General features: G+C 34.7%; 1 protein-coding gene across 9 annotated transcripts in view; it reads right to left on the bottom strand.

Moving 5' to 3' along the window:
• The window catches only part of CCDC102B (coiled-coil domain containing 102B), a 453,215-nt gene that overhangs the window by 272,576 nt on the left and 164,559 nt on the right, over positions 1 to 16,080 (bottom strand). For 7 of the 9 annotated variants that reach the window (XM_049901993.1, XM_049901991.1, XM_049901994.1 and 4 more), the window contains one exon: positions 8,586 to 8,795. The exons of 1 other annotated variant lie outside the window; for it this stretch is intronic. In XM_049901993.1, the coding sequence (XP_049757950.1) occupies positions 8,586 to 8,795 (210 nt within the window). The remainder of the gene's footprint in view (positions 1 to 8,585; positions 8,796 to 16,080) is intronic. One more of the 9 variants, XM_049901998.1, reaches the window with a different exon arrangement.

Genomic DNA, 16,080 nt, shown 5'->3' with positions numbered 1-16,080 from the left:
AGTATTTCTAATCACATACACATACGTGACCATGAGTCCGACGACTTCCTGTTCCTATCGCAGCCACTGGTTTTTCATTTATTAGTTTTGTTTTTAGTCTACCTCAGCTCTTAATCTCTTTGATTTTGATTCATGCATGGTGTCCAAGGCTCACTCCTTACTTCACCCTTAAAGAAAAAAATTTTTTTTCTTTTTTTTTTTAATGTTTCTATTCCTAAATGGGAAACCCTGGTGGTGTAGTGGTTAAGTGCTACCGCTGCTAACCAAAAGGCTGGCAGTTCAAATCCACCAGTCACTTCTTGGAAACTCTGTGGGGCAGTTCTATTCTGTCCTGAATGCTACCCTGGAGCTGATGAATTCTGTTATATTGGCTTAGCAGAAATGATTCCCCGTAAAGCCATCCAAATCATCAAAACACCAAGAAATGTGTTGAAAAAATTAACTATATCAATGGAGTTAAAATACATGATTATGATTTTTAAAGGCTAACAGTTTTCAATACAAAGCAAGACTGCTATAATAAGACCTTAAAAAATCAATTGGCCATATTTCTATAGGGATAAAGCTACTGTTAATATGCTTTTTATGTGAATCATATACTTTATTCATCCATATCTGTTGAATCTTCAAATCTTGATAAAATGGCATAAACAGGCTTAATGAAAATATATAGGCTAGAGCAGAGGTGAACAAATTTTAGAGGGTATCAGGTTCACCTGGAGAGCTTGTGAAAACAGATTCCTGGGCCCCACACCTGGAGTTTCTGATTCAGTAAGTCTAGGTAGAGTCTGAGAAATTGCATTTCTAACAAGCTTTCAGGTGATGCCAGTGCTGCTGGTACAGGCATCATATTTTGAGATACTGTAATTGTTACTTATTGAGTGAATAACATTAAACAGAGCTTAAATGTTTTAACTTAAGTTTTCTTTTATATTTAATTTTACCACATCTATTCAATATTGTACTAGATGCTCTAGCTAGAGGAATTAGGCAAGGAAAAGAAACAAAAGGCATCCAAATAGTAAAGGAAGAGGTAAAACCATTGCTTTTAGCTGTAGACAAGGTTTTATATAACAAAGATCCTAAGGAATCTACAAAAAGAAAAAAACTCTTAGAGCTAATAAATTCGGCAAATCTGCAGAATACAAGATCAACATAAAACTATCAGCTATATTTCTATACACTACCAATGAAGAATCCAAAGGAAATTTTAGAAACCATTCCATTTACAATAGAATCAAAGGAATAAAATACTTAGGAATAAATTTAATCAAGGAAGTGAAAGATGTGTACACTGAAAACTATAAAGCATTGCTGAAATAAAGAAAAGACTTAACTAAATGGCAAGACATCATGTGTTCATGGATTGGAAGACTTAAGATGTCACTATTCCCCAAAGTGATCTGCAGATTCAAAGCAATCCCTACCAAAACAGCAATTTTGCAGAAATCAGAAAGCTTATCCTCAAATTCATATAGAATTACAAGAGGTCCTGAATAGGCAAAACAATATTGAAAAAGAATAAAGTAGGAGGATTAAAGTTTGACAATTTCTTTGTAATACAGATAGAGTAAAAGCAATCTGTTAAAAATATAGTCACTGTGGATAGTCACCAGTTTAAGCATAAATTACCAATCATTACCTCATGCTTAGTGACTGCCAACCCAAGGACATATGTATATATTAAAACTTTGAAGTGTAGCGCCAGTTCAACACAATTACAACTTAAAGAATAATACACATTCACATATATATGTCTATAAATTCATGTGAGAGAGTAAAAAATAAACACACACATCAAACCAAAAACAAAACCCACTGCCATCGAGTCAATTCCGACTCACAGTGACTCTACAGGACAGAGTAGAACTCCCCATAGGGTTTCCAAGGAGCGACTGGTGGATTTGAACTGCCGACCTTTTGGTTGTACATTATGAAAGCAGCTGATCTAAAATGTCAAAAATTTATCTTTGTTTTAAATGGACATGGGATAAAATATAATTTATCTGATACACATGAGGGAGAATTTAAAGTATAATATAAATCTCCAATAACCTTAGGGGTCATGTTGACCTCTACATTTACCTCGTTGATAAAATAAAAGGGAGAATGTAAGAATTACAGATGAATCAAAAATAATGAAATTTAAATAATAGAAATGCAAGTATTAATGCATAAATTTATCCATTTGATGCATTTATGGGATGTGCCAAGAACTATAGAAAGGACTGAGATACTTTGTTTGCTTTTAACAATACTTGACAATATACCTACCCCTCACTTATCAATTATCTCAGTATCCAGCATTTTACATTTACAGTAGTAAAAAATCTATCCTATTTTGCATATTAGTGATGTATGTCCGGCAATAATGAACGCTGAGGTGCGAGGCAAGAGTAATGCTTGCTGGCTGTGAAAGTTATGTGTCACCTTGGCTGGGCCATGATTCTCAGTGGTTTGGCAGTTATGTTATGATGTAATTTGGCAGTTGTGTAATAATATAGTCATCCTCTTAGTCATCTAGTGCTGCTATAACAGAAATACCACAAGTGGCTGGCTTTAGTAAAAAGAAATTTATTCTCTCACAGTCTAGTAAGCTAGAAGTCCAAATTCAGGGCATCAGCTCCAGGGAAAGGCTTTCTCTCTCTGTTGGTCTGGAAGATGGTTCTTGTCATCAATCTTCCTCTAGACTAGGAGCTTCTCAGTGCAGGGGCACCAGGTTCAACGGACACACTATACCCCTGGTGCTTCTTTCTTGGTGGTATGAGGTCCCCATGTCTCTCTGCTTGCTTCTCTCTTTTATATCTCAAAAGAGATTGGCTTAAGACACAATCTAGGATCTTGTAGATCTCATTAACATAGCTGCTGCTAATCCATCTCATTAACATCATAGTGATAGGATTTACAATACAAAGGAAAATCACATCAGATGACAAAATGGTAGACAATCACACAATACTGGGAATCAAGGCCTAGCCAATTTTGATACACATATTTTGGGGGACACGATTCAGTCTATGACATCCTCCATTTTGCGATCTGATGTGACAATCCTCCAATTTTGTATAACACTGATTTTCATATAACAACCTTGTCTTTGGAACCTAACCATGTTGTTAAGTGAGTGAGTGTATTTACTGTTTTAGTAAAGAAATGTGAAACTTCATCCTAAACTAATTTATTCCTAGAAATAAAGTTTATATACATAAAATCTTAATTTTGTACCTCTGGTTCAGTAGAGGAGACTTGGTGCGCAGTGGTTAAGAGCTCAGGCTGTTAACGAAAAGACTGACAGTTCAAATTCACTAGCTGCTCCTTGGAAACCCTATAGGGCAGTTCTACCCCATCATAGAGGGTCGATATGAGTTGGAATCGATTTGATGGCAACGGATTTAATGGGAGTTCAGTGGAGAACCAAAAAACAGTAAGAAAAACATATCTTCTCCTATTTTAGAATTACATTTGTAAAAATTAATTGATTCTCTGTATGCATGAGTGTGTGTATTTGAGAGTGGGTGTGAGCAATCATATTAAGTTAGAGTAAATGTCACACTATTTTGGAGTATAGTGATTATTTCAACTCAGTGGAAAACCTTCCTGAGATCCCCTCCCTGGAACACTATAAACAGTCATTTAAACCTAACAGTCTGTATCTCCAGTACCTTCAGAAATTCTTGGACAAAAAAGATTGTTCAACTCAGCCCACATAATCCCTTTCACTTTTGTCAAAATTTATACAAAATCATGGGTGCAACCTAGGTTTTAAAAAATAACTGAATTATCAATTTACAGAAGACACTCATGTGTAGCCTATTTTACTACAAACAAGTCATTGTTCAAAAATAATTTGAATTTGTATCAACAAAATATCACAGACTTCATATACAACAGGGTTAAATTTTCCCGTTTTTAAAAGTCTCTAGATAACAAATTTTTTATTAATAACTATATTAAAAATACAATTTCTAGTGTATTACAGGTAGCAAAGCTATGTAAGAGCAATTTAAAAAAGACATGAAATGACCCAATCTAATAACATCAAATTATGTTATTCTTGTATTAAGTTATTGCTATTTCACAACAGCAAAATAACAGATGTAATTATTATTTATCCCTAAATTATTTAACATTTTTATGAATAAAAGGGTTGGGAAGAAAATTAATGAATGAGGAAAACTTAACAAATCCAGAAGTCTGCATGCTAAACAACTAATATGGAAAAAAAAATACGTATTTTGAAGCCAAAGTTACTAAACAAAATGAATGTAATGTCATTCCTTGAGTCTGGACCACTGTCAGGAAAGAAAATTCATTAGGAATTGACTTTGATGGCCTTTCAACCTTCAGATTAATTCATCATTTTCCTGAGACACATCAATTACCACCCTGTCACATTAACTTTCTGAAAGTGACCCATTATGTGACCTGAATGAATGGATTCAATTGCCAGAGTGATTTAAGAAAACAAGCTTCCAAAACATTTCACGAGGGGCATGTTGACTAGTTCATGGGGCTTTATCCAATAGAATATAGACAGCTTTTTTCAGTAACTTCTAATTTGGAAAAGTGTTTGTGATGGAAAACGCATATGTTACACATCAATAGCAGACGGACTAATATTTTACAAACACAAGAATCTGGGCCATACATTGAATTAAACAAACTGGCATTTATAAAATAAATATCATTAAAAAAATAAATGGTTGCAAATGGATATTCTAGCTTTCTCCATTACAGAAAAATCGACTTATTTTGATAAATATTAGGTTATGTGTGTTTGTTCCTTGTTTGGTTAATATATCTTCTCACACTGCGGTGGGTACAAACTCCACTTTTCTTTTTCTCTCATTTATCTCCTCTTATTGTCAAAAAAATTTTTTTTTTTTATTGTCTGTCCTTCAGAAAGGTCATAGAAGTGAACAAAGGTAAGATAAAGTAAGAATACAGAAAGGGCTTAGAATCAGTGAAGTACTTACAGTTCTTATTTTCACTAGCCACCAGGGAAAATGTCATTTCTTGATCCCAGGATTACCTTTTAAATTGAAACCTCCTTCTCTCCTTGCCTCTCCTATACAAGTTCCCACCTCTTAATATGTTAATTTTATAAATTTGTTTATATTCATTTCTTGAGTCTCTAGCTCTCCCTCTCTTAAATGTGTATCTATGGAAAACTCAATCACCCTTAATTCCCTGGTAATATGATTCATGATTCCCATGGAGTTCCTGAGTAATGCAAATGGTAATGTGCTTGACTGTTAATGAAAGATTGGAGGATTGAGTCCACCCAGAGGTAACTTTGAAGAAAGGCCTAGAGATCTAATTCTGAAAAATCAGTTATTGAAAACCCTAATGGGCCCAGCTCTACTCAGACACACATGGGGTCACCATGAGGCAGAACTGACTCAAAGGTAGCTGTGTGTGTGTACAAATCATAATAAAATAAAAAAATAAGAAAGCATTTTCTAGTGGTTTCTTTCTACACCCAAGTGTAACATGTGCAATTTACTTTTGATTCTACTAGAAGTTGGAATACTCTTCAACTTTTTACTTTCCTTGACCTTGTGAATGAAAACTAAGAACAGTTTCTAACAAATATTTCAGATAATTGAATTCAAGTTTAATGAATGAAATAAAAGTATATACAAAATTTATTAAATTTTAACCAGTGTATTCACAATTATAGGTGAACTTTTTTTTAATCTTGGCTGGAAATATAGACTAATATGTTCAAGCATCACTGGTGTATAATTTACTATGGGCTGTGGAATCACAGCTTCAAATGTTGCTCCATTTTTCTCTTCTTTAAAACACACACTTTCATTGATTTATATTTTTACAAAGCTGGTTCTCAAATGTATTTGTCATCACTTAAAATGCAGGATTCATTCTGAGAAGAACACTCAATACTGCCACAGAAGATACTTTCCCTGATATCAGCTGTTTTGCCAATTATGCTGATTCAAGGAACCATGAAACAGTGCCACTACTGCCAAAAACAACAACCAACCAAAAGAACCACATGTGGAGGTTGTTCTAGAAAAGTCTATGATAGTATCTGATGGTTTTAAAACTATTTGTTACAACCACAGTACTAATTTTCCAAAGTAGCCATTAAAGTTCAGATGTATTGTTGTTTGTTTTTTAAGTTGTAAAAGATTGATACACACGTATGCTTAAATATACTACATAAGAGCAACTTCCAGATAGAGATTTATATGATGAGATCACTCATGTGAAGATCGGTCTTTGTCTCTGAATTAATAGTGCAATTTAAGTTGAAAGACATCTTCTTTAAAAACATATCCCCTGTCAATAAAGTACAAGAAAAATATGCAAAACTATGTCAAAAGTCCCCCCTTCTTGTGTAAGTTGAGAATAATTTTACTGAAAAATAAGATTATTTAAATCCAAGATATTAACAGCATCTACTGACATGAGGATTTCTATAAGTTGCAGGTAGTTACTACAAACATTTGCTAAAATAGATGTACATGTCATGTGGTAAAATCTTACATCTCTTTTAGAGGCTGATGATTTATATGGTGTTTAGAGTTGTGTCTGTTATATCCCAGCAACTATCCCCACTGTCTCATATGTCTAACTTAATGCTTATTGAAAATGTTAAACGATGTTAAAACTACAATCGGGTTTGGAGTTATGATAAAATCTACACTGTTCCATGGACTTTGGCATCTTCTGTACACCAACTCACATTCAGTTGGCACTTGGGGGCCTCTGAATCCTGATATTTTCAGCTTTTGTGGGGATCTTTATGGAACCAAGGAGTTTAACCTGAAGCTGCTCCATGATAAGTAATTATTTTAGTTCAAGTTAGAGATGCCTGAATCTCAGTGAAGAGGGTAAACATAGCCAATACCTTATCCCTCATGAAAATAATACACAGTCAAGGAATCTTAGTCTTCTGATGCTTGAGGACACGCACATATTTTGTCGGACCTTCTGGAATCCTCCCAGTTTCCACTGTGTCTAGTACTAGGCCAAGGAGCTACATTGGTCCCAAAGATCCCAGGTCTAGACTTGGTGTATCCTGTTGATGGGACACTTTAGTTGGCACTTATGCCAGCCCCAAACAGACCCAATAAGCCCTCATATTTCCCAATTTATGTACTTTATGTTATGACATTTTCATGTAACTATAAAGGTGTCAAACAGAACGAATTATTTTTTTTCATCTGTACTCCTATTCTACTCTATTCTTAGAAATTATTGCAATGAATCATTCATAATATTTTATGTCTCCCTGTGCAGACTCTAAGACCATGATGGTCAGGGAGAATGATTCATTAGTACTCATATCGTGAGCATCTGGAGCAGTGACTGACACAGAGTGTGATATAAGTAAATGTCCTGTTCCAGTGAATCAAATGGAAACAGCTATTTGGATAAGCAAACTGTGTTCCATAATTAGAGATATTTCTGTGCCTCCACAAGTAGAAATTGGCAAAAAATTCTCTACAGGTTTATCAAGTGTATATATGTCAGGGTCAAATACACCACAATAGATGGTTTATGAATCTATAAAATAGAAAATTATAATCAATGACTATAACATTTAACTTTAGATATCTGTACGGTCGAATCAGAAACCATTAATCTGTTTGCAATAAATCCCTAGGATCAAAAAAGTAATGAAAAGTGATATGGAATTATATTTTTCTTACCATTTAGTTTTTAGAGCTCAAAGGAATATGAACTAGTTCTAGAATTTAAAAAAATATGAACTTACCCAACTAACTTTTCACAACAGTTAACGGAACTGAGTGAAAAAACAATATTTTGTATTAAGATGCTACTGATAACTTTACTAGATAAAAAAAAGAAACAAGATGCATACTAACACTAAAATATACCCATTACAACTATAAAACTGTCACTAAGAGCAATATGAAAATCTGAAACCTATTTACCAAAAAAATCCTATCCATAACAGTAACTATGTCTATTGCCTTGAAGATAAAACAATTCCAAAACAAGCTAGATTTCCCAAAGTTGAATTTTGAATTTAAATCTGGTTTTAACGTTTATGCTGCAGCCTATAAAAGCTGTTTGTAATTAACTCAAAAATAATTGTTCTGAGACTGACTAAAAATAAACTAGAGAACAGTAAGCTTTGGCTAAATTTAAATGTTTGTGAGATATTTACCATAGTTACAGACGAAGTGCTTATTGTGTAATTGCTCAAGTTAATTAGGAAAGATACTTATTGAAAGTAAGATCCATTTCTTGGAAAACACTTAGACAAAAACCATAACAAGGAGCAAAAGCACAAAGGTCTGTCCTGTACTTCATTTTTTAGCTCCTTTCACAAAATTTTGAAACTGTCAGAAGATGTGTCATAATCTAACACTTCTAGCCGAAAGTTGTCACACTCTGTTTTGAAATGCATGAACGACATTATTTTATGTCACAGTGGGAGAAATAATGAGTTCTCAGATATTAGACAGCACAAAAGGAAATACGCAGGTCTAGAAGTGTGTAGAAGTTGAGGAAGCTCAGCAGCGGCCTGGGCATCAGGAAGAGAAGATACAGCTAAAAGAACACGTGCTCACAAGGGGAACCCATACCTCGGATTGTTCCTGCAGTTCGATTTCTGGTGTTTTGAAACCAGGATCTTGAGAGTTTGCGCTTAATTTATTTCTCCTGTCCAACAGTTCTTCCAGTTCTCTCACCTGGACCTTTAGCCTTCTATTTTCTCTCTCCAGTCCTTGTTTTTCTGTTTCAAGCATTTCCCTCTGGTCCCACTCTGAGGTATTTTCAGCCTGCAACCTCTCCAGCTAAACAAAGAACACAAAGAAGGAGTATGCAGCCTTCGTAACTGCCAAAGACAAGGCACCCAGCAAAGAGGCCCTGAACCAGAAAGGTTCACAGATAATTCTATCTGTATTTTAAAAAGGACACTCTATTTGTTTGGAAAGTTAAGAATAACACAAAAGTCCTAAGACTAGGCTATCCTTTGATAAACGCACATATTTCCTCTTGGTCCATGTGAACTGTCCCCATAATTGCACTGACCATAGTTATGAAATAAGTGAGTTAAGTGAAATATTGCTGATTTTTTTCACCAACAATCTCCACTCAGTTGATGAACAGCTATCAGTTGAGAAGACATAAAATAATTTCTTGGCAGTTTTGACTGGATATAGTTCATTCATTTATTTACTCATTCATTTGTCTGGTTATCTGGGTTAGATAGGCAGGCAGACCAACAGACAGACAGATAGAGGTAGAGATTTCTAATTCCAGATTTGATGCTAGCTAGACACTTTTTTTTTTTTTTTTAGACACTGTGGATAAAGTAGATAAAGACAAATGTAATACAATATTGTAAATTCTGTGATTAAAGTGAAAAAAAAAACTGCCTTCGAGCCGTCGAGTGATTAAAAAAAAAAAAAAAAGAATACTACAAAATAAAGCCATTCATATGAGTGGCTAATTTGATTTTCAGAGAACAGGGATTGTATTTTTTATGTGCTTTTATTTGTCCTACAAGCTAAGAATGGTTTTCGTATTTTTAAATCACTGAAAAAAATCAAATGAAGAACACTTTATGACACATGAACATTATATGAAATTAAAATTCCAGTGCCCATAAATAATACCTTCTTTGGACCACAGTCATGCTCACTTGTTTATGCATTTGTCTGACTGCTTTCACACTACAGTGGCAGAGTTGAGCACTTATGTTAAATCCATATGGCCAACAAAGCTGAAAATATTTACTTTCTGGCCCCTTACAGAAAAAATATGCCAACCTCTGCCCTAGACCCATGGTTTTCAACCAAGGCTGCATGTTAGATTCAGTTAGGGAGGTTTTCATAATTATCAGTGACCAGAACCCCCCTGTAGAAATTCTGATTTAATTGGTTTAGGTTCATTTTAATACTTCCTTTGATCAATTTTTATTATTTTAATTTTTTTATGTTTAAGTTTTAAAGAGGCAATATCAAATGTATTTATTTTCAACTTTTATTCTGTTTAAATGTTTGTTCATTACTATCTTGAGTTTGAATCATATTTGCCTTTTATATTTTTTTTTTCTGGACGTTGAAAGGAGAAATGATTATTAGCTTTTGGCTTTTAAGTCTAATCCTGGCCTCACCATTTATTTTCTAGATAATTTAGGTAACTTCATCTCCCCTATGTGGACAGTTTATTCTCTAATTTGACAAAGTTTGTAAGACGTAAAATTAAAATAATTGGAAAGCACTTTGCATAAGCAATGTACTTCCTAGAGAAGAAACAAGGAGACATTATCTCAGAAAAAGAATTATGCATGTCTAAAAAAAAATTTTTTTTTTATCTCCCATATGGCCATATGTATATCCAAATGTCGAAGAAACTCATGGCATAAATCTGTGGATTGGAGCAACTCTTTGTAGTGAAAAACTATCATACTCTAATCCTGGTTCTGTCACTTGCTCATTCTCTGATTCTAACAAGCCACTTACTCTGTTATACTGTTTCCTCAGTTGTAAAATAAGGATGAGGATAGTAGCCCCCAAAATTTGTGGAGTTACTGTAAGGGATGAATAAGATCAATTATTCGGAATGCTTTCTAATCTGTGTAAGATGGCTAAAATAGAAGGTATTTTGAAAGTATCTGTTAAGGTTAAAAATTGGAAATTACTGATATTTTTTAATTGTTAATTTTGAATAGTATGATCACAAAGTATTGTATCATTGCTGTGTGCCCTCAAGTTGATCCCAACTCATAGGGACCTTACTGTATAGTATTATACTCTCAAGAACTTTTTTTTAATGCCATTTTAAATTCTAAATAAAAATCATCTTAGTCAACATTAAGAAAAATGTTAGAGTTCACTAATAGCCTTGGAAATGAAATTTGATATAAAATCTAAAAACGGCTTTTTTATATGCATGAAATCATACACTATTGTAGGAAATGTTCTTTTCCCAAATCTAAGAGACACGTTAGCTTCTAAAAAACAGGAAACCAAAATTGCATTCTTGGCATTAGACCTCATTTATCAATTAAATATAATAAACTTTAATGGATCAAATTTTAGATAATGTGGTTTGACATTTGGCGTGCCTGTTTGGGAATATGAGGTGAAAATAGTATTTCATAGTGCAATAAGTTCATGACATTTCTTTAATTATTCAGATGAATGCTGAAACATTTTGTCTATCATTGTAACACTTATCAGAATGAAAATAACAAAGCTGCAACAAAAAGTCAGCAAGTTAGTGATGGAAAATTGATTTTAGGAGAATAAATATGTTTTTGGCCAATGACAAATATAATGATATCATGTCACAGCTTTATTAAATTGTAGGCATTTAAAATAAATTGCTGAAGTCAAATAAATTGATAATATCAGATAACAGATAAAACAAGGCATTTAATGTTACAGTGTTAATGAATAAACTCTGTATCTTAAAAAGTAAATTTAAAAAGGAATGATTTCCAAAGTAGTAACAATAAAGATTAAATAACAGAGCCTGAGCTTTTATCATCTGCAGTTTTAACTGACATACTGATTAATGGATAAAATTATGTACGTGACAAACATAAGAAAATTAAAGCTCCTATACGAAAGTTGGAATATCATAAAAATTATAAGGAATTTTATTTTACTTTTCATTTTGCTAAATTATCCCTTATCAGATTGTTTTCTATGAATCGTATGAAGATCCATTACCTTAAAAATCATTCAATTGAATGTAAATTAAAGCAATAAGACAAAAACAAAGTAATATTTTAAATTTGGACAAAAGAAGTCTGCCAATAGAGTACTTGTGATGTGTTTCCAATTATATGAAGTTCTAGAATGGGCAAAATTAATCTATGGGGCCTCTGGGTTAGGGAATTGACTGGGAAGGGGCATGAATAAACCTGGGAACTTGCTGCGGTGATGGAAATGTTCCGTACCTTGATAGGAGTGTGCATTATACAGATGCTCGCATTTTCCAAGACTCATTGACCAGTATCCTTTTATATTTATGCCTTAACTTGTGTGTAAATTATACCTTAGTAAAAAAGTTAATAAATATTTAATTCTAAATTTAAACTCGAAGTAGGGTTGTGGGTGTACCTATTTCTAGCTCTGTCTGCTGAAAGGACATGGAAGCAATCACATTGTCAGGGAAATAAGCATGCCTAACACTCAGGTAGGAAGGAGCCCTGCTGGCACAGTGGTGAAGCACTTGGTTGCTGACAAAAAGGTCAGTGCTTTGAACCCACCAGTCACTCCACGGGAGAAAGACATGGCAGTCTGATCCCATAAGGATTACAGCCTTGGAAGCCCTGTGGGGCAGATCTACTCTGTCCTGTTGGGTTGTTATATGAGTCAGAATCAATTCAGTGGCAAGTGTTTTTTCTTTTTTTTTTTGGAACACCCAGATCTTTCCAATAAGATAAACCAGCTATTTGCAGTAATGCTTGATTGCAGACCTGGAGCAAGAAAAGTATTTGGCAATCCCAGAACATAATGGTGCCTGAAAACATGCTTTTCCTCTATATACTATGCATATTTAAGGATTTTTGAGGTGTTTCAATGCTTTTGTTCACTTGGTAATGTTTAAAGTTTAAGATGTTTGACAAAAATATTATTTTGATAGCAATGTTGAAGGTGCGTTTAAGTGCAGCTTTACATTTGTACTTTGAGTTTTTTCTGCTGGAAGAGGAAAAATATTTTTCAAGGGCGAGTCAGTTAAAAGGATCAATTACTCAAATATGTCAGTGAGCCAAAGTCTAACATGAACACTTGTCCAAATTCAAAAACAAATGTCAACGCCTATGGATCGGTTATGTAAGAATCTTCAACTCACCTGACCTTTTTACTGAAGAATTCTTAGACATTTATGGTAGAGGAAAGAATCTCCCAAAAGGTTTTAAAAAGGTCAAAGTATAGACTTGAGTAGTATTTGAATTTAGTTTCCAATAAGTTTTTATGAACAGAATTCCAAATCATTTGTGAAAAATATTTTAAGTGACTTTTATCTCTGAGGCAAATATCCTTTGGGTTCCCTGATACACACGTTTTCACCTCAACACTCCACCTCACCACCTCCATGAGGGATAAAGAGATTGGAGAAGGAAGGGTCTCTTTCCTTCTCTCACTAGCACAGGAGTAGTCACAGTATCAAAGTGAAGGAGGAGTTCGGAAAGGTAAGGATTTCCATTAAACTTGAATTAATGGATACAGCCCACAAGAGGGGAAATCTGAGTGGAGGCCAAGGTTTTTGACTCCACAAAGAAGAAAAAATGTAGAACGAATGTAGGGAAGTTTAAAGAAATCCAGAGGCTTTTTAAAAAAAAAAAAATACAGGAACATAGGATAACCTTATAGGAATAACTGGGGGAAAAAATGTAATAGAGGCTTGAAACTTAAATGTCAGGAAAATTATCAGCTTCTAGCAAATGTTGCCTTCTACGGGCATAACTTATTTTATTGCGCTTCACAGATACTGCATTTTTTATAAATTGAAGGTTTGCGGCAACCCTGTGTCGAGCAAGTCCATTGGCGCCATTTTTTACAACAGCATGTGCTCACTTCGTGTCTCTATGTCACATTTCGGTAATTCTCGCAATACTTCAAACTTTTTCATTATTTTTATATCTGTTATAGTGATCTGTGATCAGTGATCTTTGACGTTACTGCTGTAATTGTTTTGGGGCAACACAAACCGTGCCCATATAAGATGGTGAACTTAATTGATAAATGTTGTGTGTGAGCCATTCTCTCTCCCTCTCCTCCTGCCTCCCTACTACTGAAGACACAGCAATATTGAAATTAGGCCAATTAATAACCCTATAACAGCCTCTGAATGTTCAAGTAAAAGGAAGAGCTGCATGTCTCTCACTTTAAATCAAAAGTTAGAAATAATTAAGCTCAGTGAGGAAGGCATGAAAGCCGAGATAGGCCAAAAACCAGGCCTCTTGGGTCAAAGAGCTAGCCAAGCTGTGAATGCAAAGGAAAAGCTTCTGAAGGAAATTAAAAGTGCTACTTCAGTGAACATATGAATGATAAGAAATCAAAACAGCCTTATTGCTGATGTACAGAAGGTTTTAGTAGTCTGGATAGAAGATCGAATCAGCCGCAACATTCCCTTAAGCCAAATCCTAATACAGAGCAAGGCTCTAACTCTCTCCAATTCTGTGAAGGCTGAGAGAGGTGAGCAAGCTGCAGAAGAAACATTTGAAGCTAGCAGCGGTTGGCTCATGAGGTTTAAGGAAAGAAGCCATCTCCATAACATAAAAGTGCAAGCTTAAGCAGCAGGTACAGCTGGAGAAGCTGCAGCAAGTCATCCAGGAGATCTCGCTAAGAAAACTGATGAAGGTGGCAACACTAAACAGCAAATTTTCAATGTAGATGAAACGGCTTTACATTGGAAGAAGATTCTATCTGGGACTTCCTTAGTTAGAGAGGAGAAGTCAATGCCTGGCTTCAAAGCGTCAAAGGACAGGCTGCCTCTCTTGTTAGGGGCTAATGCAGCTGCTGACTTCAGTTATGCTGAAGCCAATGTTCATTTACCATTCCCCAAATCCTAGGGCCCTTAAGAATTATGCTAAGTGTACTCTGCCTGTGCTCTACAAATGGAACAACAAAGCCTGGATGACAGCGCATTTGTTTACAACATGGTTTACTGAAGATTTTAAGCCTACTGTTGAGACCTACTGCTCAGGAAAAAAAGAAAAGATTCCTTTCAAAATATCATTGCTCACTGACAATGCACCTGGCCACCCAAGAACTCTCATGGAGTTGTATGAGGAGATTAGCATTGTCTCCATGACTGCCAACACAACATCCATTCTGCAGCCCACAGACCAAGGAGTAATTTTGACTTGCAAGTCTTATTATTTACAAAATACATTTTGTAAGGCTCTATCTGCCACGGATAGTAATTCCTCTGATGGATCTGGGCAAAGAAAATTGAAACCTTCTGGAAAGAATTTATCATTCTAGATGCCATTAAGAACATTTGTGATTTATGGGAGGAAGTCAAAATATTAATATTAATTTAAAAAAGGAGTTTGGAAAAAGCTGATTTCAACCCTCTTGGATGACTTTGAGAGGTTCAAGACTTCAGTGGAGAAAGTAACTTCGAATGCAGTGGAAACTGCAAGAGAACCAGAATTAGAAGCGGAGCCTGAGGATGTGACTGAATTGCTGCGATTTCATGATAAAACGTTAACAAATGAGGAGTTGCTTCTTATGGAGGAGCAAAGAAACTGGTTTCTTGAGATGGAATCTACTCCTGGGGAAGATGCTGTGAACACTGTTGAAATGACAACAAACGATTTTGAATATTACACAAACTTAGTTGATAAAACAGTGGCAAGCTTTGAGATGATTGATTCCACTTTTGAAAGAAGTTCTACTGTGAATAAAATGCTATCTTCACGAAATGAAGATCCAATTGATGCAGCAAACTTCATTGTTGTCTTATTTTAAGAAATTGCCACAGCCACTCCAACCTTCAGCAGCCACTTCCCTGGTCAGTCAGCAGCCATAAACACCGAGGCAAGATCCTCCACCAGCAAAACTATACAACTCACTGAAGGCTCAGATGATGGTTAGCAATTTTTAGCAATAAAGTGTTTTTTAATGTCTTTACATATAATGCTGTTGCACACTTAATAGACTACAATATAGTGTAAACGTAACTATTATATGCCCCTGGAACCCAAAACTTTATGTGATTCACTTTATTGCAATATTTGCTTTATGATGGTCTGGAGCCAAACCCACAATATCTCCGAAGTATGCTTGTCTATATTTTTGGCACAATAAAAAAAAAAAAAAAGAGTATAGAGTCATTTTGCAGAAGTCCATGTGAAATGAGTGAATATCAAACTAGCTAAGAGGAATAAATATCTGCATCAATAAGCAGGGTAGATAAGGAAGCTGCTATTTGTAATATACAGAAGTGACAGTCTATAAGTAACATAAACAACTTCTCCTTCAATGTTTATTAGCTACTTGGAACACTTTCTAGAACAAAAGTTTCTGTAGACTGATAAAAAATGAATGCATTCACTATATTTGAAAAACAATCATTGAACATGTAAAATCGTTCAATCATATTTTAAAA

The sequence above is a fragment of the Elephas maximus genome, chromosome 11 (assembly GCF_024166365.1).
Source record: "Elephas maximus indicus isolate mEleMax1 chromosome 11, mEleMax1 primary haplotype, whole genome shotgun sequence".
NCBI classification, from domain to species: domain Eukaryota; kingdom Metazoa; phylum Chordata; class Mammalia; order Proboscidea; family Elephantidae; genus Elephas; species Elephas maximus.
The sequence above is the reverse complement of the archived record's forward strand: the minus strand, read 5'-3'. Positions and strand labels throughout refer to the sequence as shown.